Here is a 26,028-nt window from a genome sequence, read left to right on the forward strand (position 1 = left end):
TAACACTTTAAAATTTCTCAGTTTAAACAATTGTTATGACATCTATGTTTTATTGTGAATAAAATATTGGCTCATGTGTTTTTAAAGTTTTCATTTTATTCAAATTTACAAAAAACATCCCAACTTTTCCTGAATTTGGGTTGTATTAATTTGACTGCTAGCATTTATTTTATTGATATAGCAATTATATCTTTACCAATAATTCTTTTGGCCAAGATAATTGTCATGATTTGAGTCATAAACACTAAATCATGGGACAGATTACTGGATTACTGTAGGCAAATAAAAGCTAATTTTCAATGATAAGTGGAAAAAATCCCAATAAAAAAACCTGCCACAGACTAAATGGAGTATGTTGCACACATCTGATGCAAAAAACCTTGCAAACTGTCAAAAATCCAAGTTCTTCCTCAAAAAACTTTTTTTTTTAACCCGAAAATAACAACTCCAAAACAAATTATGGGTTTGTCATCGACAAAAGCAATACGTGCAAAAACCTTTACCATTTTCTGATTTTACTGAGATGTTTCAACTAGAAAAAAATACAAAAATGTGTGGAAATGGTAAAAAAGGAAGAACATGAGGAAAACAGCTGAGAAAACTAGGTTCTTCCGAGAAGCTATAATCACTGGATGCAGGTCCTCCTGGAGCCAAACAGACAGTCTGAGACACTCAAATAACTTATTTTTCTCCTCCACTCATCTCATTGTTCACCACTCTAACCTCCTAACGATTAAGCTACTGCATTCATTCAGTTGACACAGGCGGTAGATACAACGCTGTGGGCTCTGAGTCACTGCTAATGACTGCTGGGGAGTGGAGAAACTAGATAAAGTAGGACAGGTCTAATATTCCAGTGGAAAATTGGGGACAGTGTGAGCCATATGATAAAAGACTAGCTTGCTTTCCTGTCCATTTAGCTGCTCCAGACAAGAGCGGGCCAGACCAGAAAGCAGCTTCTCACACATGCTGATCTAACAACATCCTGCCGACTACACCAATGTCGGACAGAAGTCTAGGCAGCGGGTGGGGCATTTGTGCTCGGACAGGAAGATGTAAGAGGACGTGACCCCACCTTCTGCTAGATCTCTGCTTCCAGACATTGCCATGGCAACTGGCAGTGTTATTTGCCGAAGACAGTGGCAGTTTCGGGAGTACAAGGGCCTGCTGGAAATCAGGCACAGCAGTGTGTTGCTAATCAACTATCAAACCACTGAAGCAAGCGGTTTAAAGCTCAATCACCAAGACCTATTTTGTTGTTAAAGTACTTCATGCGTATTATAGGTGCTATAATACAGCATGCTATAATGAAATTCATTATACGAATTTTGAGAACAAAATTGTAATTTACTTTACTAGCACTGGAGATGTAATACCTGTACATGTTCCCTGTTACAGAGACGTCGTCTTTGGTTGACGTTTGGGCGGCTTCCTCAACAACTGCAGCCAGTGGTGGGACGTAATCTGATGCTGGGGCCTTCTGCTTGCTCGTGTGGGGCCTTTCTTCCTCGTCCTCCTCCTCTGCCTCCATCCTCTCCTCTTTCCCTTTTCCATCGCTTTCATTGTCACTCTCTTCCCCAAGGATGTCATCCACCTGCCCAAAAGAGGAGTTTAAATTATAGGATCTGTTTATACAACGGAGCTAGACAAGTTGACATATTCAAGATATATTCTCATAATTTTCTTTGTTTCAACTTTTAGAACTGTAGTTATTTGCTGTAATTCCAAATGAAAATGTAAATTTTTAATTGCTACTTCAGGGAAATGAGTGTTACATCATTTAATTAAATAAAAAAATGCTATTCTTCTACTTTTCTGGGTCAAAAATGACAGCAAACAGCCATGGTTTGACCATTTTCGAACAGCCTAAGAGGGTTAGCCTTGAACTTTTACCCTTAGGTTCTGAACACCAAAAAGCTGTTGTTTTACATGTAAATGTGTGATTTCACGAGTTAATGTATATATCAGAAAGTTTAGCAACTTAGTTTGGTATTTTTGGGGGTTTTGAGCTATGAAAGTTACAATGTGTGTTCATAATACATCGGACTCTTCCAAAAAAATTCAATTTGTCATGATATGACCCCTTTAATGTGTATGAATGTTAGCACTCAAGTGTTTAGGCTTGGTCTGAGCTTTCACTGATAGGTGTTAGTGCTTTCATAAAGACAGACCGGGGGCTCAGATCACCCCAATTATTCTTAGCAAGAGTTGTTAGACAGGCACTGGCAAAAATGATCAGCAACTTCACATCCGACTGATCTCTCTGCTAGCCCAGTGTAATTGCTCTCTCCTCCTCTTGGGAATAGCAATCACACACACCATTTTCCCCCTTTCCGTTTATTATTACATTGAATTGAGCATCTGAAAAAGCCTGCAGAAATATGCCAAAGCCATGTACACAGGTTATAAATGAGCTCAAGGAAGGGTGCTTAAAAAATAGACCCACAGAACTTTTTCCAGTTTAATCTGACAGATAAGCATAATGAGGGGGAAACATTTAATTAAAAGTAGACTGTTTGTGAGGAGTGTTATCTAGAAGCATCACAGTAGATGGAACAATCCCCAGGCACCCATGGGATGCAATTATGAACGTCATCATACCCAATCTAAAAGTGAATTAAAGTCATACTTTACAGCAAGTTCTAATGCCGAAGGAGTCATTAGCTCTGCCTTTACCATCAGATGAAAGGTCAAGGGTAGGATTATTGCACCGCTCTCTAATACTTTATATGATAAATTCTAATAACTAATAACATATAGGAATTACAGTTATAGGGCATTAATATTTAGGTCGCACTAGAGAATTAAGTATCAAATGGTTGGTATAAATTGGTAGAAATCTCTTTTGTTGTTGTTGTTTTTGAAGTCAACACGAAATGGTATTTGCCACTAATTTTTATTTGTGAGACAAAAAACAATTAAGGATGGGACTTGATTGATTGGTTAGTGAAATATGAGCGACACTGCTCACTTCCGAGCCCTCAAAAGCATCTCAACGTATCCCAATGGTAATGTTTCTTTTCAAATATATTGTAATAAGCTGTTAAAGGGTTAGTTCACCCAAACATTTAAATTCTGTCATTAATTACTTACCCTCATGTCGTTCCACACCCGTAAGACCTTCGTTCATCTTCGGAACACAAATTAAGATATTTTTGATGAAATCTGATGGCTCAGTGAGGCCTGCATTTCCAGCAAGACAATTAACACTTTTAAAACAGCCAAAAAAACTAAATAATGACTTTATTCAACAATATCTAAGCTTTGAAGCTTCATGAAGCAGTGTTTTGAAATCGCCCATCACTAGATATTGTTGAATAAAGTCATTATTTTGTTTTGTTTTTTGGCACACAAAAAGTATTCTCGTCACTTCATAACATTAAGGTTGAACCACTGTAGTCACATGAACTGTTTTAAATATGGCTTTCTGGGCATCTGAAAATGTTAATTATCTTGCTAGCAATGCAGGCCTCACTGAGCCATCGGATTTCATCAAAAATATCTTAATTTGTGGTCCGAAGATGAACGAAGGTCTTACGGGTGTGGAACATCATGAGGGTGAGTCATTAATGACAGAATTTTCATTTTTGGGTGAACTAACCCTTTAATGCTATTAACATATTAATGTTAACTAGCATTAAAAAGACTGAATAACCCATTGGCATGAATTTAAAAACCCTGTATCATCCACAACAACCAGTACTTAAACTGGCTATTGGTTACAATTATTTCCCACCCCTAAAGTATAATTTTTTTCAGTAGTGCATGTTATTACATCTTAAATGTGAACCAACAAATCATGCATAAGAACAGCAATGTGCATTTAGAAAATAAAATCCTTAAAGGGATAGTTCACCCAAAAATGAAAATTTTGTCATCACTTAATCATGCTCAAGTTGTTCCAAACCTGTATGCAAACAAGAAGCCATGCAAACAGAGTAGTGGCAGTGTTTAAACATGTAATTTATTCACCCTCATGTTGTTCCAAGCCTGTACGAGTTTCTTTTTTCTGTTGATCACAAAAGATGATATTTTAAAGATTGTTGGTAACCAAACAGTTGATGGTAACTATCTGGTTACCAACATTCTTTAATATATCTTCTTTTGTGTTCAACAGAAGAAACTCATACATAACAATATACTGGTATTTGACGATAACCTTGATATTTAAAAAATTAAATATTGATATCATGTTAATGCTATACATATAATATCGTAAATAATCTAACACCATGTGGTTGACATCTGGTTGATAGATGATGGTACTGCACCTTAATGCTGGTTCTCGCCCATTATAAACCAGAAAAAAAGAAGACAGTGTGCGCAGCTACTACTGCCGGATACCATGTAATAAAAATCTGATATCTTGACAGCCCACCTTCTCGCTAATAACTAATACACAAATCAATCACAGTCCACATTCACTAAAAACAAAAAAAGCAACCAAATAAATCAAAAGCCAGTGACTAAAAGGAACCATATAATAGATCTGCACCTCTAAAGTGACCTAGTACTGCTGTAACACAGAGGCAAGGAAATCGAGGAAAGTGATGAGGGCAAACAGATGGAGCAAAGAGAGAGGCAATTTCCCAAAAGCCCTGTCACACAGATGCACAATCATTATCTTGTTAACACCGCACTTTGCCGGCTTCACCATGGCATGAAATGTGGTATAAATGCACTGCGGTTCCCTCTGAAGGGCGCTAAGACAGTTGGTTTCTCATTATTGAGGTCTAGTCTGACAGCAAATTTGTGCCAACACATATGGACTTAAACATACAACCTGCATTAGTCATAAAAAAGCAAATGTTACATGGAAGATTTGGAATTGAACACTGGCTCTAGGGTTAACAGGCTGCCATTACCAGCGCATATTTAGGTGAGGCACCCACATATTTGGGGGCGCTTTATTAAAACATTTCATCACTGTATAATTACACAAAGATGCATGACTCTATAAAGATTAAGGTCATAGCCCTTCAGAAAACCTCATTATACAAATACAAAGAAATAATCTTTCAAATGCATATGCTTCCACCTTCGCTTTATTGGAACATTATAACTCCGGCAAGCCATGGTCCACATAAATGGGAGTAAAATAAATTGTGAAAATAGAGAAAAGGTGAGAACATCTTTTAAGACAGAAACAGTCTCAGGGTGGTAGTAGCTTTAACCTTTGGGTCAGTCAGCCTAACAGCAGACATTTATCAGTCGAAGTAACTAGGAATCAGTATTATGAGTCCTTGCTAGGGAGCCTTATATGTTGGCAAAGTATGAAATCAAAGCCTTTTAGTTTGTATGGGCCACAAAACAATATTTGTCAGAGTCATTCACAAGTTAATAAACGCAGAGACCCACCAAGTCAATGAAATGTCCCCAATTCACCGACAGGCAGAGATTGGGGAAGTGGTGGCGGCTGTTTGCCAAGGGAGCATTTTTAATACTTCAAAATTTACTTTCAGACACTAGACTTTGACAAGAGTGTAAAGTTAAAAACCTCACTTATATTACATGTCTTCTCCACCTTGAGTTTGGTCTTTGATAAAATTTCTCACAGTGACAGAACAGAAATGATAATCTTGTTCTTGGGATAGACAAGCAGACTATAAAGATATGCTCACATTAATGCCATCACTATGTCATAATTTCCAGTGGGAAAGGTTATTAATTACTAAAATTAGACTCAATGAGCCAGTTTATAAGGTGATAGGCTTGAACAAACAAACTAAATTTCCCATGAATCTCTGTGGCAGTTCATAAAGGGCAAAATAGATAAAGCTCTTCATAATGTTGCAAAAGTTCTAAAAGTCGTGCTTTGTTTGTAAGTTTAAAAAAAGAAAAAAAAAACTTGGAACAGTTGGAAATGTCATTTCATTCTGACAAAAATCACAATATAATTACAATTACAAATCACTTTATAATTACAACATCCGTGTTTGTAAGCATGAACTTCCCAGAAGGATGTCGACATCTTTTAAGTACATTAATGTGAAGTCGAGGGAACAGGAAGCTCTCCAGCACACTGTGGTTTCTCTCTCATTCTCAGCTCAGCAAGGATTCAACCACTGATATATTAAAAAAAGTAATTCAATTACATGTCTCATCACTCTTGCTGGGTAAATGCATTACATGCTGTCTGTGACTGTCTGAAGTTTAAAGCGGCTGCTTAAGAGGGCCACCAGAATCACTACAGCTCCATTCAGACACATGGCTGGAGAAAAGTTGATATAGATGAAGTTCACTGCTGTGCTCTCAACCGACATCACACTCAAAGGTTCTGCCAAGATGTAGCCATGGCAAAGCACTGTGGTAAAAATGAAGTAATAATAAGCTCCATGTCAAGCTGTGAATTTCAGTGCTTGCTTGAGAGGTTTGTGGCCGAGTGTGACGTGGTGAGGATGAGGGTCAGCACCTCCAAATTTGAATCCATGGTTCTCAGCTGGAAAAGGCTGGACTGCCCACCCAGGAGGTCTTGTTCACGAGGAGGGCAAGTCAGAGAATGACATAGATAGGCGGATCAGTGCGATGGCGGCAATATGTACAAGATGAAGAGGGAGAAAAGACTAATGGCAAAGCTCTCAATTTACCATTCAATATATGTTCTGACACTCACTTGTTGTCATAAACTTTGGGTAGTGACTGAAAGAACAAGACTGCAGGTACAAGCCTCACCACAGTGTGTATGGTCTAAGGCACAAGGTGTGAAGCTCGGACAGGCGGGAGGGACTTGGAGAAGAAGAATCGCTGCTTCTCTGAGTCAAAAGGAGCCAGTTTAGATGGTCTGGGGGGATACCTTCTAGATGGCTTTTGGTGGAGGTGTTCCAGGGCTGTCCAACTGGGAAGAGACCCCAGGGCAGACCCAGGATGCACTGGAGAGATTACATTTCCCGACTGTCTATCACAAAGAACATCTTGAGATCCCCAATTAGGACCTGGAGGAAGCTGCAAGGGAAAGAACATGTGGGCAGGCCTACATAGCTTGCTGCCACCATGACTAAGTCCCAGTTAAGCAGCAGAAGACCGAATGAATGCCGAGCTGTGGCATTTGTGTAGGAAATCCGGGTTCAGTTCTTGCACATGTTGAGTGCTGGGGTCATTTTTCCTTCCTGTCACATTTTGTAGTCATAAATATAACACAGCACGTGACCATCTGACACACCACGTCTGTCGGCATGTCGAATGAGGGGTCCTGAATTAGTATGAGCATATAATGCTAGCTAATAAGTGTGAAAAAAGTTTTGTACTGAAAAGTACGTTTTTGTACTGCGTCAACCTTATAACTCTTATAGTCCACTCTGAACAAAAAGGTCTGAATAAGACTCACAGCAAGAGAGCACAAATTCAAATTTCCAAAACTGGAGTGGAAGACTTGTGCATGACTACCCTCACTTCCAAATGCACATATCTTGCAGAAAACAAATTAGTGAATACATTTCCTTGCCCGGCGCATGAGGGCATAACGGCTTAAAATGAATGAGGTGCAAAGCATCAAGTAGGGGGCCATGCAGATTTGCCTGCCAAAGCCTTGCACCCAAATAAGTCACCCCCACTAATTTGGAATGGAACTTTTCGTAATATGGCAGCTTTCTGGGTGAAAACATGAAGGCCAACTGGGAGAGCTCCACAAAGTGCCGCTGGAGAGGAAAAAACATTTGGACGCATTACATTATTCATAACCTATAAGGTAAAAGATATTGCATGAATTCAGTGATGCTATGTAAAGTTCCCCAACACCAAATGTTAAAAGTCACCTCAAGGCTGCAGTCGAGCTGGCTTACTGTACAGCCCATCACCACACCGATGAATTATTCATTATAGCTCCAGTGAAATATACAGCACAGATTTTGTAATATCTCAGAAGGTTCCTTTAACTCCACACAGCAGTTTCTCACTGTAAAAGACGAACACCCAGAGCTTGAAAGAAGTCTCAGGAGAGAGAATATGATGGAGCTGCTGCTACATCAAGATCTATGAACTGTAATATGAGGCATATACGCATCATTTATTTTAACACAACCAATCTAAGATAATGAAGATAATCTGCCCCCTTAAAACCAAATCCAGCAATAAATCAGCGGAAAAAAAAAAAAAAAAAAACATTCAAATGAGAAAATCAGTTTAAAATAGTCACCTAACAATCGTCTTGATGATTAGTGATTAGCATGAACGACTAGTTGTTTTTTGAGACGGAAAATGTCTCTCATTAAACGTCATTTAAATAAACGAATATTCGAGTATTTGTTTTTTTGATGTGCCCAAGTATTCAAATACAACATTTTTGAAAAATGCCCATCCCTACCATACACATTCAACACAAATACCCACAACATAAAGATATTGCATCTACACAAAATGACACAAATGCACAAGTGAACATAGTTAAAGCTGCAGTCCATAAGTTTTGCCTCTGTCGCCATCTCTGTTTGAAACCTGCAATTGCAGTTATTTGCGCAATTATCATCTTACGTGGGTTGTGGATCGGCACAGATTCTACGTCTTGGAAGTATGACCAAAATAAGAATTCTCACTAGAAAATGTCATCTGAACAAGTAAGTAACATGTCTGCCACTTTTGTTTCCAGAGGCTTTATTTTACAAATTGTTTGGAGGACAGCATTGGACAGGATGTGGAATAACATTGTTTAAAATAATGGATTAAAATAAAATTTTAATGTTTAATATTTTTTTCTGTTTTCATCCGATTAATCGTTTTTTTTTTGTTTGTTTTTTTTGACAGATTAATCGATTATCAAATAAATCGATAGTTCATACATATATAACTCACACTTGTGTTGCATTCATAACTTGGGGTTTACATTAATTACATTTTGAATGCACTATAATGCTTTTTGAAACAGTTACTGAAGATACAACCAACAAGTGTATGGTTTTCCCTGCTTCATGGATGGGCTTCAGGATTCAGCACATCCACTAAAACCCAGCATATTTATTGCAGTATTGCCAATAGAAAAGAGCCGAGAAGGTCATCTATTATTTCATCACTGTTTGCCTTATGAAAGAACACTCACGACGAGACAAGGTCGACAAAAAGTACACTACACTTACTGAGAGCACAAACAACCTTGGTACCCAATTCAGTGTTCTGGAATCTGAAATATATGAGGCAGTTCAGGTGAAGTTTGGAAGTATGAAGAAATAGAGGATGTTATATAAATCTTCTGGGCATAGTGTTTGTTTATCTGGTACAATTTGCTGGAGAGACAAGACTAAGATAGTGAGCCTGGACTCACAGTCAAGGTTACAAATTCTCTTTTGTTTGAACAAAGGTCTGATTTTACACTGTGAACTGGAGGGGTTGGCTGCAACAGGGAAAACTATTGAGCCAAGCCAAGTGTATTAGGGCGATTTAAGCCGTACATGGCAACAGTGAAGTCTCAGCAATAGAGAAAAAGAAGAACACCAACACCAACTACACTGTTTTTTTAAGTGTACGTTCAGCACTCCATGTGAAATATTTTAGGGCTTCTACATCTTACAATAAAATCTTCAGAAAAATCATTCTCTTTGAAGCCACAAGCTCAAGCTGTGTCTTCTATGTATGCTATGAGCATCTGTGGGATAAATGAAGAGCTTCAGTACGCCCTACAGAGACAGCAGCCTAAAGACCTTTAGATCTTCAGCAAGACCTGAAGCAGCACTGCAAACATTCATGGCATCAACTTTTTGATTCTGGTCACGTTTCTATTAAAAGCCTAACAGCTTTGTCCACAGAATAATAAAAAGAACATGAGTACGACTAACAGAATTCAGCAAATGGATCACAATTTAGTGTTTTTTCTCTTGCCAGTCTGGTGCAACTTCACATGGAAAGTTTGGATATACACATATATCTTTAAGACCTGCACACATAAAATTAACATTGTATGTCCCTACAAAACAAACCCATATAGACAATCACAAAATAAACTATGTATCTCAGATTCTTTCACTTAATGTCATAATCAATCAACAGTAGATCATGAGAAAACGCTTGGCATAAATGCACGGAATTGTTTGCATACTGCTCTGAAAAAGCGAATGTGCAAAGCATCTCGTTTTTACTTTAAAAAACATGTAGTGCTCACATTTAATTAAACCACATTTAGGCCTGGTTTCACAGAAAGGGCTTAGATTAAGCCAGGATTGGGCCTAAGTTAAATTAGAACATTATATATAATACATATTTTTAATGCATTTTTAAAGGCTTGAAGTAAAGTGTTACCATTATTATTATTATTATTATTATTAATAATTAATCTCATAATGGAATTTATGTACAATTTTAGAGGCAAGATTAAACATGTATTTTTAAACATTATGTTATTTTGATCATTTTTTTTTAACATTAAATCATACTAAATTTACCAGATAAACTGACAACCTTGATTGTGGATAATTGATAACACCAGACAGCATGAACCTTGGGGGTTTGAAACAACATGAGGGTGAATAAATTACACAATTTTCTCATTTCGAGAAGAATGTCGTAATAGGGGCCAGTGACCCTGAATTTCAGTTCTGAACAAATCCAGATCAAAAGTCTCCACTCCCTTTCTTTTTCTCAGCATTGTTAGCTGAAAAATGTAAAGAGCTGAGAGACAGAGAAAAAGTGTTTCCCATCTTCTCCCATGTTGTTCAAAATGACAACTTGAGAGGATAATTTCATTCCTGTCTGAAAACCAGGCTTTTCAATTAGAAACAGTAGAGCTTTGGCTTGAGGAGAGATGACGGCATTGATGAAGATGATGATTACAGAGGCACACATTGACCTGAGTGACAATGTGCTCTGGTCCACAGAGCTTCCTGACCGATGCCGTTTGAGACATCCTGACATTGTCAACACTGTCAGCTACAGTGAAAAAGACATTTTTATCATCCAAATGGGGTGGAAGATAAGATAAAAGGAAATATGCAAATATTTATATGAACATACAAATACACATATAAAAAGTAATTAGTTGTTTCATAACAGTGTCTCAGAGACACAAAGAGAAAAAAAAAATTGAAACAAGAATGAGTTGACCCTGGTTCAGCCCTGCTGAACTGACCAACAAAAGCGAACAGTGACAGTGATCACTGTGGCATTTGCTGAGCCCTTTACGTCGTAATGCAAAGTGATGTGCGGCCAGTGCTGAAGACCAGTACTGTGAGACAGACTCGACTCATGCAGCGAGGCGAGAGATGAGAGACACTGCTGAGACTGTACTAGACATGCATCAACGCTCTTATAAACTGGACTCTACTACTTTAAAAATGTCACTAATGTCAGAATTTGCAAAGTGAAAATTAGACTGCCAAAGTTAACAAAATCTCACTTGTGTTCATTGATCAATAACGCATAAAGATGCTCTTAATCTGCAATTCATTTAGGGCATTTTCGCTTCATGAGCATATTGTGTCTTGTTTAGTACCTACTGTTGAGACACACGCGAACACTATACGAATGTACCCATCATTCCCGCTGTTAAATTATGTACTACATTCGTACTAATTCAAGCGCGACCTCTTTGTACCTCCCAGCGCTGTCTAATAGACTGTGTCGAGACACATGCAAACACTATATGAATGTTAAAATGCAGCTAGAGCAGGAATCAAAGCTTCATCAGGACAGCGCTCTTGCACTGAGAAGTGCGATTACACAACGTTTTAAGATGAAGAGGCGCTCTTTGGTTTTTAACTGCACTAACAAATGCAGTAAAATGCAAACACTGCTGCATTTTATATAACACATTTTCCCGTTATGAAATATGATATCGTTTGGTTCGTTGGTCCGTTGGGTCAGATTGCTTTCACACCACAAGCGAACCGCCTCAGAGTTCATTTGCAATCCAGCCGAGACCACCTCGTTCAGGTGATCTTGCAGCGATTGTTTTGGTGTGGATCCGTGCGCCATTGCCGTGTTCACATATGCCTAAATGAACCGAGCCAAGGGAGAAAACGCACCAGGTTCCAAAACAAACACTTAGGTGTGAAAACACCCTTAGAGAACCCAGTGGCCAAAATGAACAGCAAATTAACCAAATGCAAATAATAAAAAAAAAAAGTGTAAATCTGCAGTTGGCTGGAGCAGTTTAAAAAATGCTGCATATTTGCTGTGAGTCTTTTGTAAGACATTTTATAGCAAAAACAGTTAAATAATCCAATTGTCATAAAACAATGCAAAGCACAATTTCATGACTGGTAAGAAAAATTGATGGCTTGTAATTTCTTTCAACCACCATTGGATCAGGGTGGATTTTTAATAAAAGTCATTTGCAGTGTTTGTACGGTGAAATTTAATCATCAGGAAATATATATTTTCTTCAAAGAGGTTAAATGTATAGTTCATCCAAAAATAAAAAGTCTGTCATCAATTACTCATCCAAACCAAAATGTATTTATTGATGCACATACATAGAGCATATCAAATATGGCCAATGGCAGCTCAATCTTGTTTGCAGGATACAACAAACCTCATTGGTTCTTGTTCTTCTTCCATACTGTATGGATTAATTTTTGTCTTTATGAACATTTTGAAGAGTCAAATTTTTGGTTGCATGGACTTTCAATGAAGGGACAGAAATCTCTTTAGTTTCATTAAAAATATCTTAATTTGTGTTTTGAATATGAAAAAGTGTTATTGCTTTGGAATGATATGAGGTTGAAAATATGTTGAATTTTTATTTTTGGGTGAACTAAGTTTTTAAAGTCATAATTTTCCACTTAAATATTAGCTTGACCTGAAATGTAGGACAAAAGAACCAACTTCTCTGAAGAAATACATGTTGTTTTGGACCCAGTTTGCTAAATAAAATTAGAGCCACATGTGGGTGTACAGGGCATCTTTGAACGGTCTGTGATAGAAAAGCCATTAGCTGTAATCAAATTTCAGAATCACTGAACACAAACAGACCTCTATTATCAAATCACTGCTGACTGGACCTCAGTGATAAAACAAGGAAAGAAGCCTTGTCTTCAAACAACAACAAATTACATAAGGATATCGTTCGGGGAACTGTTTTTCTGAGAGAAGAAAAGGCAAAGGCTGGTATGAAAGCATTTCACAGCTGATGTTATTTCTAATGTATAGATATGTACATCAGCAGTGGGTGTTTTCTGAGGCGATGGGCTGATGAAACCATATCAATCACACATTTCACTCTCCATGTCAGCTGATGATCACAGAATCAATGCCTCCAGGTGTGTTAAACATTTGGTGTCAATCTGGATAACAAGTGGGTCTCAGCCTCAGACATTACACTCACTAACCGCCTACAGTGCATTCACTGCTTCTCTAATGCAAAACTCAAATTTGAAAACACTTTTCAAAATAACAAGCTCTGATTTGACTGGCTGGCATTATGTAATTTATCTGTCAGGCCCATAAAACTTCAAAGCTAAGACAAACTTTGCTTATCTAGTTACAAAGAAGAAAGGTTAAAAATTACAGTTACAGCCAATTAACCAGACATTTCAGGGCCTAACGCTTACTTTTCCCCCAAAAAAGGCACAGGCGCTCCTAAGTTGAAATTTTTTGCTCATTTATAAAAAATAAAAAAAAAACTTTAGAGGTGCAATGAAAATTAATATATTTTTACATTGTAAAATTAATTATTTATAGGCCTGCTTTAAACTGAATAAACTATAATAAACAAATTATTGTGTCGATACTAGTAAACTCTATACATTAAATAATGTTCTTAGTGTTTCCTTCCAGTGATGGAGAGGCCCAGAGAGAAGCTACAAGTGTTTACTTTGGATTAAATGCCAGAAATAGTTTATGTAACCAAAACATCAATAATAACCAGGAAAAAAACCTCTATGCATAATGCTGGACTTTTAAATAGCATGCCAAAAACAAACCAGGACTCTTATTTTGAAATGTATATGCTTTACTATTCTCTGCAACTCATTCAAAAAGATGAGGGAGATAAAATGTGACCCTGGACCACAAAACCAGTCATAATTCACATGGGTATATTTGTAGCATTAGCCAACAATAACCCAGGTCAAAATTTGGGTCAAAATTGCTGATTTTTCTTTTATGCCAAAAATCATTTGGATATTAAGTAAAGATCATGTTCCATGAAGATATTTTGTAAATTTCTACCGCAAATATATCAAAAAAAAAACTTTAAAGGTGATTTTCTCAATATTTTGATTTTTTTGCACCCTCAGATTCCAGATTTTCAAATAGTTGTATCTCGGCCAAATATTGAAAAGCTTGGAAATGGAAAGCTTATTTATTCAGCTTTCAGATGTTGTATAAATCTCAATTTCAAAAAAATGATCCTTATGACTGGATTTGTGGTCCAGGGTCACAAATATGCACTCTTACAACCATCTACAACATATTACAACATAACCACCATAAAGTAAACATTGTCATAATAACCTGTATTTAATTTATTTTAATTTGATCACAGCCTCAATAACAACATTAGGTCATATCGATGATTTTTTCCACTTCCAAATTTAAGACCTCTTAAAATGGCAATGTTTGTTTTACCAAATTTAAATATTTAAGACTTACGACCTTAAATTTCATAAAACTATATATATATATTTTTTTACAATTAAAGACCCACAAAGACATTTTTTTATTGCTCCTAAATACTAGTTTTAGTCACAAATGCAGGTGAAACACCCGCACTGTCGAGCCCTACATTTGACAAGCTCTTCTTTGTCACCTCACGCTTACTTTCCTGCCACTTCATGCACAACTGCATCATGCAAATAAGAACTTTCCTTGACAATTACATTCCTCAGCTCCACATCCAAAGTCAGCCAGTCTGAATCTACCATACATTCCCATGAGTGCAGACACAAGGCTTGTTTTAAATGTATAGAAATATTTATGTCTCTCAAGTCTCTGCACTGACTACTGGTTTGGATAATATTCACTTTATGACACTGCTCCTGCTATTCCTTCGTCACAGGGCTGACAATCGACCCCCATTAGGCACTATAATCAGCCAAGTCTCTTTTCACATGCAGGATTCCTGTAGGTTCAGGCTGAGTACCTTCTCCATCTTGATCCTCAAAAGGTGGAACTAACAACGGTAAGACGGTTTCTCTGCATTTGCTGAAACATATTGCTATTTAATGTCATGATGTCACTTTGATATGCTAAAAAGACACAAAAAATGTGCTATAAATATAATGTAACATTTTTAAATGATTGATTCCTGTGATGGCAAAGCAGCCATTACTTCAGTCTCCAGTGTCACATGATCCTTCAGAAATCTATTTAATGCTAATTTGCTCAAGATACATTTCTGATTACCAATGTTGAAAACCGTTTTACTATTTGATGAGTAGAAAGTAAAACAGCTTTTATTTGAAATGGCAATCTTTTGTAACATTATAAATGTCTTTACTATTACTTTTGATTCAATTAATGTGTCCTTGCTGAGTAAAAGGATCACATGGTTTCTGAAGGATCATATTGTAGCAGAACAGCGGGTAGTCCTGTTTATTTAACAAACGTCATAATGGAGGCGTGTTAATAATGAGCGCAGCATATAAAAGGGGGAAAATAGCGCATCTAGGAGGCGTTGTTCCTGATATCCTGTACGAAAGGCAAACGTGATGATGTGTGAGACAACGAGTGACGTATGTCATGTGACGTGTGGTTCCGGCCTGCTGTTTTGGACATGCTCTAGTGAGTTTGGAAGAAGAAATGATTGATTTGTACTTGCACGTACAAGTTTCATGCGATCCCACTCCAGTTTATGCGTGTTGGCACAGCTGATACGGAGATATCCAATGGATTCCCGTCGATTAGACGCCTCGTCGTTTTCTAAGCACTCATCATTAAACCCGAAATCTGCTCAAACCTGGTCAGTGACTCCCCGCTTGCTCCACTCACACACACATACACACACACATACACATACACATACACGCATACACATTTTCCAACAAACGCGTGCAATCAAATGCGCGCACCTTAATTCCTGCATCCATTTTTAACATTGAGAGCGTTTTTTGTTTTTGTTAAATGCTCCTTACGTTTTGTGTAATGATTTAATTTTCTTTTCTTTACATGTGGGAAAAAAAATGCAGATTTGGGCACGCGGATGTGGAAAGAAACGCACTTATCTGGTGACATATTTTGGAACTTTTATTGTATTGCCATGTCGTATGGTTTGTGAGTGACTAAAAAAAAAAAAACTCTTTGCTTGAACCGATTATCAGGACAGTCACCAATTATCTGAAACTGAGTTGACATTGCATTCAAGCTGTTTTCTCTCTACTGGACTGGACTTATATGATCATTGTTGCCTCATTCTATGCAAATTTGTTACTCTGTTGATGTGATATACATATATATATATTTTGTGTTTGTTTTTGTTTTTTTGTTTTTGTTTTTTTTTCCCTTTCCTTACCTTTTGATAAGTAAATGAAATGAACTTGAGAATTTGAGTGTTGGTTATTGTAACTGGTGATTTTAGAGCTATCTGGGGAAATATTTAAAAATTTGACAGTTTTCACTGTCTGGCGCCCGAACAAAAAAATACTTTTGAGGTTAAAGTGTACAGCTGGGTGTCGTCACTGTTACAATATGACACTGAAAACTGTAAAGGCTGCTGAAAATTCAGCTTTGCCATCACAGGAATAAATTACATTTTAAAATATATTTAATTAGAATACAGTTATTTTAAATTGTAATAGTATTTCACAATATTACTGTTATATTACTGTTTTACTGTATTTTTGGATGAATCCTGGATGAATCTGAAAGCATGTGACATGTATCCATCACATCAAATAAGAACTACTTACTTGCAGTGAATCATGAAAATGGTTACCATGGGGGCTGTTAAAAAGTTGAAGCAATGCTGCTCTAAAACTCTTGAGACGAGTATAAATCTGTATAGTCTATTATTCGCACTGGTATTGTATCATACAATTATCATCAGCTATAATTATGCACTGCTGCCCTATATGGCCCTCTAATGTCACTCTGTAATGCAATACATCCTACACTTGCAAAAACGGATCTTATTCTTGACAACTTAAGCGCTGCAATTGAAGTGGGTGGGTTTATGGAGTCGTTTATATAAAACCATTGCTTAATTATATGAAAGTGAACATATTTGGAGGAAATCATGCATATGGATACAGACCTTTAACACCCAGCATGCATGACTTAAATGACAATGCATTTGTTATTCCAGGTTTGAGGTTCCATGAAGGTACTTCATTTGCATTTTCAAACATTTGAAAGTGACAAAAAAAAAAAATAGTGCAACTCTGATGGCATAGAACACATAAAAAATCTTTTATGATTCGGTTTAATTTTTGTCGTTGAAAGGGCAAAGGCATCACATAGCTTTGCTAATAGCAATCTTTCAATTGGAGCTAAGCGAATTTAACGCCCCTTGGCTTTAGCTTTCAGCATTTACTCACTAAGGAAAGTTTTTCCAAAGAAGAGGCAGAGTTAAAGTGGAGATAAAGGGCAGCAGACAGAGAAGATGGTGTTCTAATTTCTCAACTTGTTAGCACTTAGCGTGGTGCTAGCAGTGGTGAGGCGGGCCCTAATGAAAGCTGAGGTGTGAAATGTGCAATGAGGCTGATAACACGGTGCTAGAACTGCAATCACACATACTTCATCACACAGAGAACGGACTCACAATAACAAATATACCAGCTCACTGCTGCTTTCAGAGTCAGGCACGACTTGCATCACAGACACAAATACAATGTGACAAGGTTTACACACACACACACACACACACACACACACACTCATGTAAAAAAGCAGCAAGAAATGTCTTTGGCGCAGTATTAAATTCAAAGCCACAATTGTCTGAGAGTTAACCAATCCTAATCCATGGTGCTACAAAAGAGAAAAACAACAATATGAGCTAGATTTTTACATTTTCTAAACAAAAAATGTGAGTGGCAGCCAAAAAAAAAAAAAAACAACAACTCACCACCGCAAAACTTGGGATTTGTGGGTGGCTGCCAGGTTATCTTTTGGTTATCTTTTGGAGGGCATACAATATCTTTTTTGATGGGTGGCTGCCAGGCCATTGCTATGCAGTTGCTAAGGTATTCTTAAGGTTGATAGGGTGTTGCTATATGGTTGCCAGCAGTACCGCTGCTCCCTATACACAGACTACGCAGTTTGCATAGGGCACCACCTTTGCTCAAAAAAAAAAAAGTCTAAATATATAAATAAACTAATATTCTTCTAGGTAATATAGTAATATTACTATTTTATAGTAATATTAACTTAAAAATAAATGTAAACAGAAACATAGATATTAAAAAGAATTATTGAGAATGCAGTAACTTAAAGAACACGCAACACGCCATTCCCGCTTCGCCCCGCCCCCACCTCACACTGACAACAGCAGTCTGGCGCTGAGAAGCGAAAAAAAGAAAAGAAAACAAGATTAATCATGTGCATCATTTTTAGGTATGTTCACAAACATGTGGAACTTTATATTTTTGACTATTGTAGTTAATGGATGAGATTAATTAAACGTGTTTATTGACGTTACGGATTTGACCACCACCAACGCATCTGCCTGAATTGATACTAATGCAATTTTTTCGTCGCTATAATTTCAATATTTTGATGTGATAAGTATTGGATTTTGAACCATGGTAAAGATATTTGTAGCCAGATTTCACGATTCCTCAATTAATTTTGAGTGCTCAATTTCGCCAAAATATTAAATAAAAAGTAAAATCATAATTAGACCGTTTACTAAGGCTTCACGATATATTAAACAGATGATAATATAGCATAACATAGTGTTATCATATATAAACCTACGCTAACACAGGAGAATACTTGTTTCTAAATGTTCACCGCGGTTTCAAAATAAAAATTTAAACCCTCGCTCTGACTCTGCATGTTTTGATAACATGTTCTTGTTGAAGAAATTACAGTGACTGCAGCATTTATATCATAAAGATGTAAACAAATATTAAAGATTAAGTGGACATTTGAATTAAATGTTGCTTGGCCAATATTAAAAAAGGATTTGATCATGCTGTAAAAACAATAGCAAGAAGTGTAACAAAAACAATCACCTAGCCGCTGGCGCCCTCTGCAGGCATTTGATATAATACATAATGTATGTAAGTTGATTGTTTACATTATGTATTACATAAAGTATTTTGACAGTGTTGTTAAAAAAAAAAAAAAACTTGCTTTTGTTACTTTAGTTGAAACATTTATTACTGCCTCATTGTTATTATATAGCCTATGTTTTTTAAGTCATTTTAAAGACTGCTTAGGTCTATTTTTATAACCACAAAAAAAAAAAAAAAAAAAAAAAAAAAAAAAAGTATTGAGTTTGTGGAGGGGGTTGGGGGGGCACAACAATACAGTTCTGTTTAGGGCACCCATTTGGCCAGCAGCGGCCCTGGTTGCTAAGATGTCTTGAAGGGTTGCTTACAGGGCTGCATTATATTATAATATAGCTTATTATAATCCTGTGATTTAATTAAATATAATAATAAATACACTCTGAAACTAGGGGTGGCCGATATACAGGTTGACATGATTAACTGGTAAAAATTTGTCAACCAGTAGAGATTTTGGACTATTGTCTCTATCGCGGTTACACTCACGTGACGTTGCTGTGCTGCGCGGTCACGAAAGCTTATCGTTTGCATGAGAATGGAGATAGCGGAAAAGCAGTAGCGGTTTGGGGGTGAACTTTTTTTCCAGTTGTGTTAGCTATGCAATATTGGAAAAAACTGACATTGATATATATCAAAACTCTCAGATTTCATCAAAAAGATCTGCATTTGTGTTTTAAGCCAGGGGTGTCCAAACTTGGTCCTGGAGGGCCACTGTCCTACAGAGTTTAGCTCCAACTTGCCTCAACACACCTGCCTGTAAGTTTTATTATGCCTGTTTAGACCTTGATTAGATAGTTCAGGTGTGTTTAATTGGGTTGTAGCTAAACTCTGCAGGACAGTGGCCCTCCAGGACCATGTTTGGACACCCGTTTTAAGCATTGCGGTTTAAAAACAAGTGGTTTTAAACCACTGAAGCACACTTAGCAGCAAAAGATAACTCATTTTAGTATATGCATGCGATCTCTGAGAGACTGTCTGAGAGACGCGCGACAAAGCCGCAGCTCATAGAGCACGTGAGGACTGAACTGAGTGCTTTTCGCCAACTAATCGGGCTTGAACGGTTAAATACACATATTTATGTATCAAAGTGACCATGTATTTGCAAGTAAACAGTGCCATTTATGTCTTAAGTGAAAGTACAGTTGAGAAAGACAAGGCATGAGTATAATGGATCGGTACAGTCTGTCTTAAAGGGACAGAATCCAAATTTACCTGCTGTCATTATTAATGCTAATCAAACAACAAAAACAGAGAGAAAATCTCTCACTGCTTGCTTTTGTTACTTTAATAAGAATAAATTTATGTTTAATTTATACAGTAAAGACTATGCATTTAATTACTTCATATATTTTATGTAGTATTTCTAATGTTTAAAGTTTTTCAGGTAGGTCTATTTCAATTGTGTCTTTGTTCTACTGTAGTTTGTTTTCTTTGCTCTTTCTTTATCACTGTTTACTTGTCTTAAGTAAGCTTGAGAGTTTTTAAAAAATTAAATTATGAAAAATTTTGATATCATAAAAACCTTATTTAAAGCAAAAATAAATATATTGTGATGTATATCGTTATTGTGATATAAAATTACTTATATCGCGATAAGATTTTAGACATATCACCCACCCCTATCTGAAACCCACAGCGTATGGATTTGATGGCAAACCTTCAAAGTAAAAGTTTAACAATTGAAAATTAAGAAATTAAAGGGTTAGTTCACCCAAAAGAAAATTCTGTCATTAAGTACTCACCCTCATGTCGTTCCAAGACTTTAATTCATCTTCCGATCACAAATGCAGATCTTTTTGATGAAATCTGAGAGTTTTTATATATATCATTGTCTGTTTTTTGCAATATTGCGTAGCTAACTGGAAAAAAGCTCACCCCAAACCGCTACTGCTTTTCCGCTATCTCCGTTCTCATGCAAGAGCCAGTGATTGACCAGTGCAATGTGGGATCCTATTGGGAACTGATTTTAACTAACATGAAAATGGGACGGCGACGTAAGGTATTGGTTGTGGCTGATTGCCAGACTAGCGATGGTGTTCAACATTTCTTTCCATATCTCCTGGTGGACTTCAAGAAAAAAAAAAAGAAGTCTACAAACATCACTAGGCTTAATCTGCAAAATCCCTTTTTACAAGTGGGACGCCTTGGGTAAACTCCACACTAATTTGAAACAGCAATGCGTATCAGATCTCATTACGAAGCAGCAGAAACCATGAACACGTTTCTAAAGCACCCCGACTGCCAATCCTCTGGTCACAGCAAACAACTGAACTGATACAATCAGACAAGTGTATGCAGCGGTTGTTGTTCGGAGAATGACTGCCAATGTGTGGAAGTGTGTATCCGACCGAATCTTTGCCTTCCACTGAGAAAACATCAACAGATCCAATAACATATTGCCCTGGACATATCTCTTCTCCCCACATGGCACAAGGACATTAAGCCATAAAGAAATAACCATTCAAAACTGCAGGCCAATAAATCTTTGAGCGTTGAACATCTAATACAGGACTTAACATCTGTAGGTGAGATGTGGTATTCCAGGGTGAGGCCACGCTCCTATCAAACATTGTTGCGTTACTGCAAGCTGCTAGACAAGATAGTAAGGCGTCTGGATGAGAAAGGTCACTTAGGCCACATGCACGTTATGATCTCATAGTCCTAAAATGCTTTTTGGCAAACCACATTGTGATTTCAGAATGTGGCTCATTGGTGACATTTCAATGCTGGGTTTTGTACCAGAGTATAACTGCCAGACAGCCAATTAGGGCTTTCCTTTTTTTCTCATCCAGAGCTTTCTGAACATTTGAGAATGCCAAAAGGCATTTAGGATGCAGAGCTAACAGAAGCAGGTTGACATTTGAAAACGTGTTTTCTCCCCACCTCGAAATTCTCAGAACTCACGCATATGTGCAGCTTTTCCCTTTAATGGTAATGTTTCAAAACCAAACCGATGTAGAGTAGCTGCTTTTAACTCAGAATAACACAAGGAGACTGTTTAAAATCTTTAAATTAAATGAATAAATACATATCAAATACAACATAAAATGGTTTTAGTAGCCCAAATGAAAAGTGCCTACCCAGGCACTACCCAAATTCACAGCACTCAGGCTTTACATGCAAGTTTTCCTTGAAACTGTAACACGTCAGGTCCAACCCAACCTGGAGTAACTGCTATTAACTCTTTGTTATTTAAGAGATTAAATTATTTAAAATCTCTATAAATAAATAATATTGTTAAAAAAAACATTAGACAACTGAGACTAGTTGGCTAAATGAACTACAATACTCTGGAGCAGAGTCCAGCGAACAGCCTTAGCATTTAACTGGAAACCATTGATCTTAATGTATCCTTTAGTCCAGGAGACCCCACTGTGAACTCTTGAGAACTTTATGTTCAAGACATGGAAAATGTCACATTAGCACAAAGTGCTCCAGGTGCAGTCACGAACAAAAACCTTGGTCAATCTGTCACTCAATTCACCAACAGACTGATGACATGCTAATACATAAATCAATGATGGCATAAGCTGGATGTTAAACAAATAGTTGAAAAAAATTAACTCTGTTGGATGTTGGACACCAAGTAAGGAATAATCCACGGTTAGCTGTGCATTAAACGATTTTAATGCATGACGTGGAAGCAAAGAACCACCTGACACGAAGCAGAGGTAAGTTGCCTCCATGGAGTGCATTCAAATCTTTTAAAGCACAGCTAGCCCTGGATTATCCTGTTTATACCATGGTCATTTGCCAGCATTGACAAGTTACAGTTAAAGCTTGACAGTGAAGTTAAAGCTTGATGTTTGCTGCATTAAATTTGACTGGAAGGGATAAAATGGTGGGGGGTTTTTTCAGCTACCATTTTGTCTGCTTTAAATTAGACACAGAGATAAAGTATTTATTTTAATGAATTAGCCTATCGATAGAGAGAGAGATTTGCATGTGAATTACCTGCGTCTTTGCAGCATCTCAATGAAACATTTACTGAAGCAGAACATGCTTCAATAAAATGTATGGATAATTAGCAAACTGATTAGCGTTGCATGTGGATAATTCTTAGCACAAACATTTATTGTGTGCCAAACCCACACTCCCCAACAAGTGAAATCACTGTTGACCTCCTACACATGATACAGAGGTAACAATTAACATAATTAACCTCGCTGGACTCTCTGCTTGAGTGGAAGTCACCGCTGTTTCAAGTCAAGACTATGAAATAGAGTGAAAACAGACTGAGGAGCCCAATTAGAGCTGGGTTGACAATATTTATCTCTTGACTTGATTCAATTCTCATTTTGATAAACTGATATTGATTCTTAAATTCCAAGAATCCATCTTTTAGTCTGCTGTTTTCAGTTGATGAGTGAACAAAACTTCACTAAATATTATTCATAGTATACCCATCTAATAAATCACAATAAGCTTTGTGATTTGTTATTAAACAAAGACTTAGCTTTCAAATTCTGTCAACTTTATTACAAAATTGAAACATTAAATGTCATTTTGACACTCTTTAACCTGGTGTGACAGATCACTGTAGCGCTTCAGTTCAAGCGGCACATGAACTGATCATCTCTTCCTCTTTACTGCTAGGTATAGCATGAAATAAACATGAATGAACATCAGAAGGTATGTTGAAAGATACAGTACAACTTACTGAAATGTATCACGTCTCATGTAATTTATCAAGCAGTGTTTTAACCACAGAAAGACATCAATAAAACAGCTTGTAAACATTGTCACTTAATGTTGCATTGCTAAATATATGGACTATATTGCATATTTATTATGATTTTACTTAATCTGTTAATCTATATTTAATGTATGTTTGAATAAATCTGGCTAAAATGAGTTTGTTTAAATGTTTATTTCAAAAAAACTAATTGTAGTAAAAACAATTATATCAATAAAAAGTTATTATAAAAACTGCTTTATGTGAAATTTAAATTTTTGTATACAAATGACTTTAATAATATAGTAATGTACCAACCGACAGGGTTCGCTGTATAGTTTATAGCATTAGTTGAGAGATTTTTTTAAATTTGTTTAATATGTACATGTACTGTACCTGATATCCAAATAAATCAATATCGAATGGAATGGAATCAAGATCAGAACTGAAAGCTTGTGCATCAAAATCAAATTTAAACATGAAATTTGTCAATAAGCAGCCCTAGCTGCAATTAAGAAACCATTCAAACATTCTCAGAGTGATCAATTAACATTTGCTTTCATTCAGGTGAACATGCTCATCACTATATTCACAAGGTTTTCTCAGAGCCTATAATTAGTTTGTGTGACGAAAAGCTGTTTTGCAGTGTATAAAAGGAGAACATTAGTGCTACCAGTGCCCACACCAGAAGCCCAGTCATTCAACAAGTTAATTCCTACTTCCTCCAAGTAGCCATGCAAAAAAAGTGTATATGAATGGTTCCCTTAAAAGTATGACTTTTCAAATAGCAATTTACATTCAATCAAACTCAGCTTTGTCATATATATGAAAAGCCTGCTACAGCTCTCTCCACATGCTAAATTTAGAAACTATTCTATTTCCATTCAGCAGGTTTAATGAACAAAGGACTAACCCCCTCGATATCCCAATTCGCAAAGTCACAGAATAATAACGCTGTGGTCCCCTGCACCTCAATGGAGATGTCATATTTAGTGAGAAAGGGGGGCTATTCAACAAAACCCCTGTTAGGCTGGTAGAACAATGGGGCACAAATTGAGCAGTGGCAAATGGTACTCATAAATGACTAGGGGAGAGAAAATGAGCTTAGGAATGGATACAAAACAGGTTTCACATTGGTCTGATTGCAGTCTCCCTCTGAAAGTGCACAATGACATTTTATAGGATTTCCATTTCAGGATATTTTACTGAAAGGGATTTACGGTCTAAATAAAGTCCTTAAATAGAACCTTCCTATAAAGCTGGAGGTTGTTAAAGCTTGAGGTTCCCATTCATTTAAATATTAGATGCCACGTCTGTCACCATGGATACTTCTAGTAAATAGATAAATCACACTTCATCATGAAACATGACCTTTCAAAAGAACAACATGCATTATTTATGTACAAAGCAACTGTACATTTTAGTAACATATGATATACACTACCGTTCATAAGTTTAGGGTTGGTATGATTTTTTAAAAGAAAGAAGTCTCTTATGCTCACCAAGGCTGCATTTATTTGATAATAAAAACAGTAATATTGTGAAATTTTATTACAATTTAAAATAACCTTTTTCTAAATGAATATATATTGTAAAATGTAATTTATTCCTGTGATGGCAAAACTGAATTTTCAGCATCATTATTCCATTCTTCAGTGTCACATGATCCTTCAGAAATCTTTGTAATATGCTGATTTGCAGCTCAAGAAACATTTCTTTTTATTATCAATGTTGATGAATAGATTTCAAAAGAAAAGCATCTATTGAAATACAAATTCCTGTAACATAATAAATGTCTTTACTGTCACTTTTGATCAAATTAATTTGGGGCAGTTGCGCCCTGATGGTTAGAGAGTCAGACTTTTAACCCAAAGGTTGCGAGTTCTATTCTCAATACCAGCAGGAATTGTGTGTGTCCACAGTTTGCAGTGTGTGTGTATTCACTACTCTCTGCTTCTAATGTGTGTGAACTAACTTGTGCCAGGTTCAGACTACACAATATTTTTGACGGTCACGATAGTCACTGTGTCATATTATACGATTTTGATCTTGTGGTGTCGCGGACAAGAAACATGTCAAACTACACGTTGCTACCCAACTATTCATCGCGTGCCATCTTTAACCGCGTGCATGCTGTCACCGAGAAGGCGGGACTATCGACTGACAGAAGGTGCTGTGAGCGTAACAATGCGTAAACAAACAATGGCTAGCAGTGTGTTTTGCTCTGTCTTGTCGTCAGAAAAGCCCAAAAGTGGACGCATATCT

At 36.8% G+C, this 26,028-nt stretch overlaps 2 protein-coding genes across 2 annotated transcripts in view; both read right to left on the reverse strand.

Annotated features, from left to right (window-relative positions):
- The window catches only part of kcng2 (potassium voltage-gated channel, subfamily G, member 2), a 141,484-nt gene extending 121,519 nt beyond the window's left edge, over nucleotides 1-19,965 (reverse strand). Inside the window, exon 1 of the mRNA XM_051872491.1 lies at nucleotides 19,955-19,965. The gene's annotated coding sequence lies outside the window, so the exon portion shown is untranslated. The remainder of the gene's footprint in view (nucleotides 1-19,954) is intronic.
- The window catches only part of ctdp1 (CTD (carboxy-terminal domain, RNA polymerase II, polypeptide A) phosphatase, subunit 1), a 121,091-nt gene that overhangs the window by 46,977 nt on the left and 48,086 nt on the right, over nucleotides 1-26,028 (reverse strand). The window contains exon 12 of the mRNA XM_051872481.1: nucleotides 1,377-1,594. Coding sequence (XP_051728441.1) covers nucleotides 1,377-1,594 — 218 coding nt within the window. The remainder of the gene's footprint in view (nucleotides 1-1,376; nucleotides 1,595-26,028) is intronic.

Source organism: Ctenopharyngodon idella, chromosome 19 (assembly GCF_019924925.1).
Source record: "Ctenopharyngodon idella isolate HZGC_01 chromosome 19, HZGC01, whole genome shotgun sequence".
NCBI lineage: Eukaryota > Metazoa > Chordata > Actinopteri > Cypriniformes > Xenocyprididae > Ctenopharyngodon > Ctenopharyngodon idella.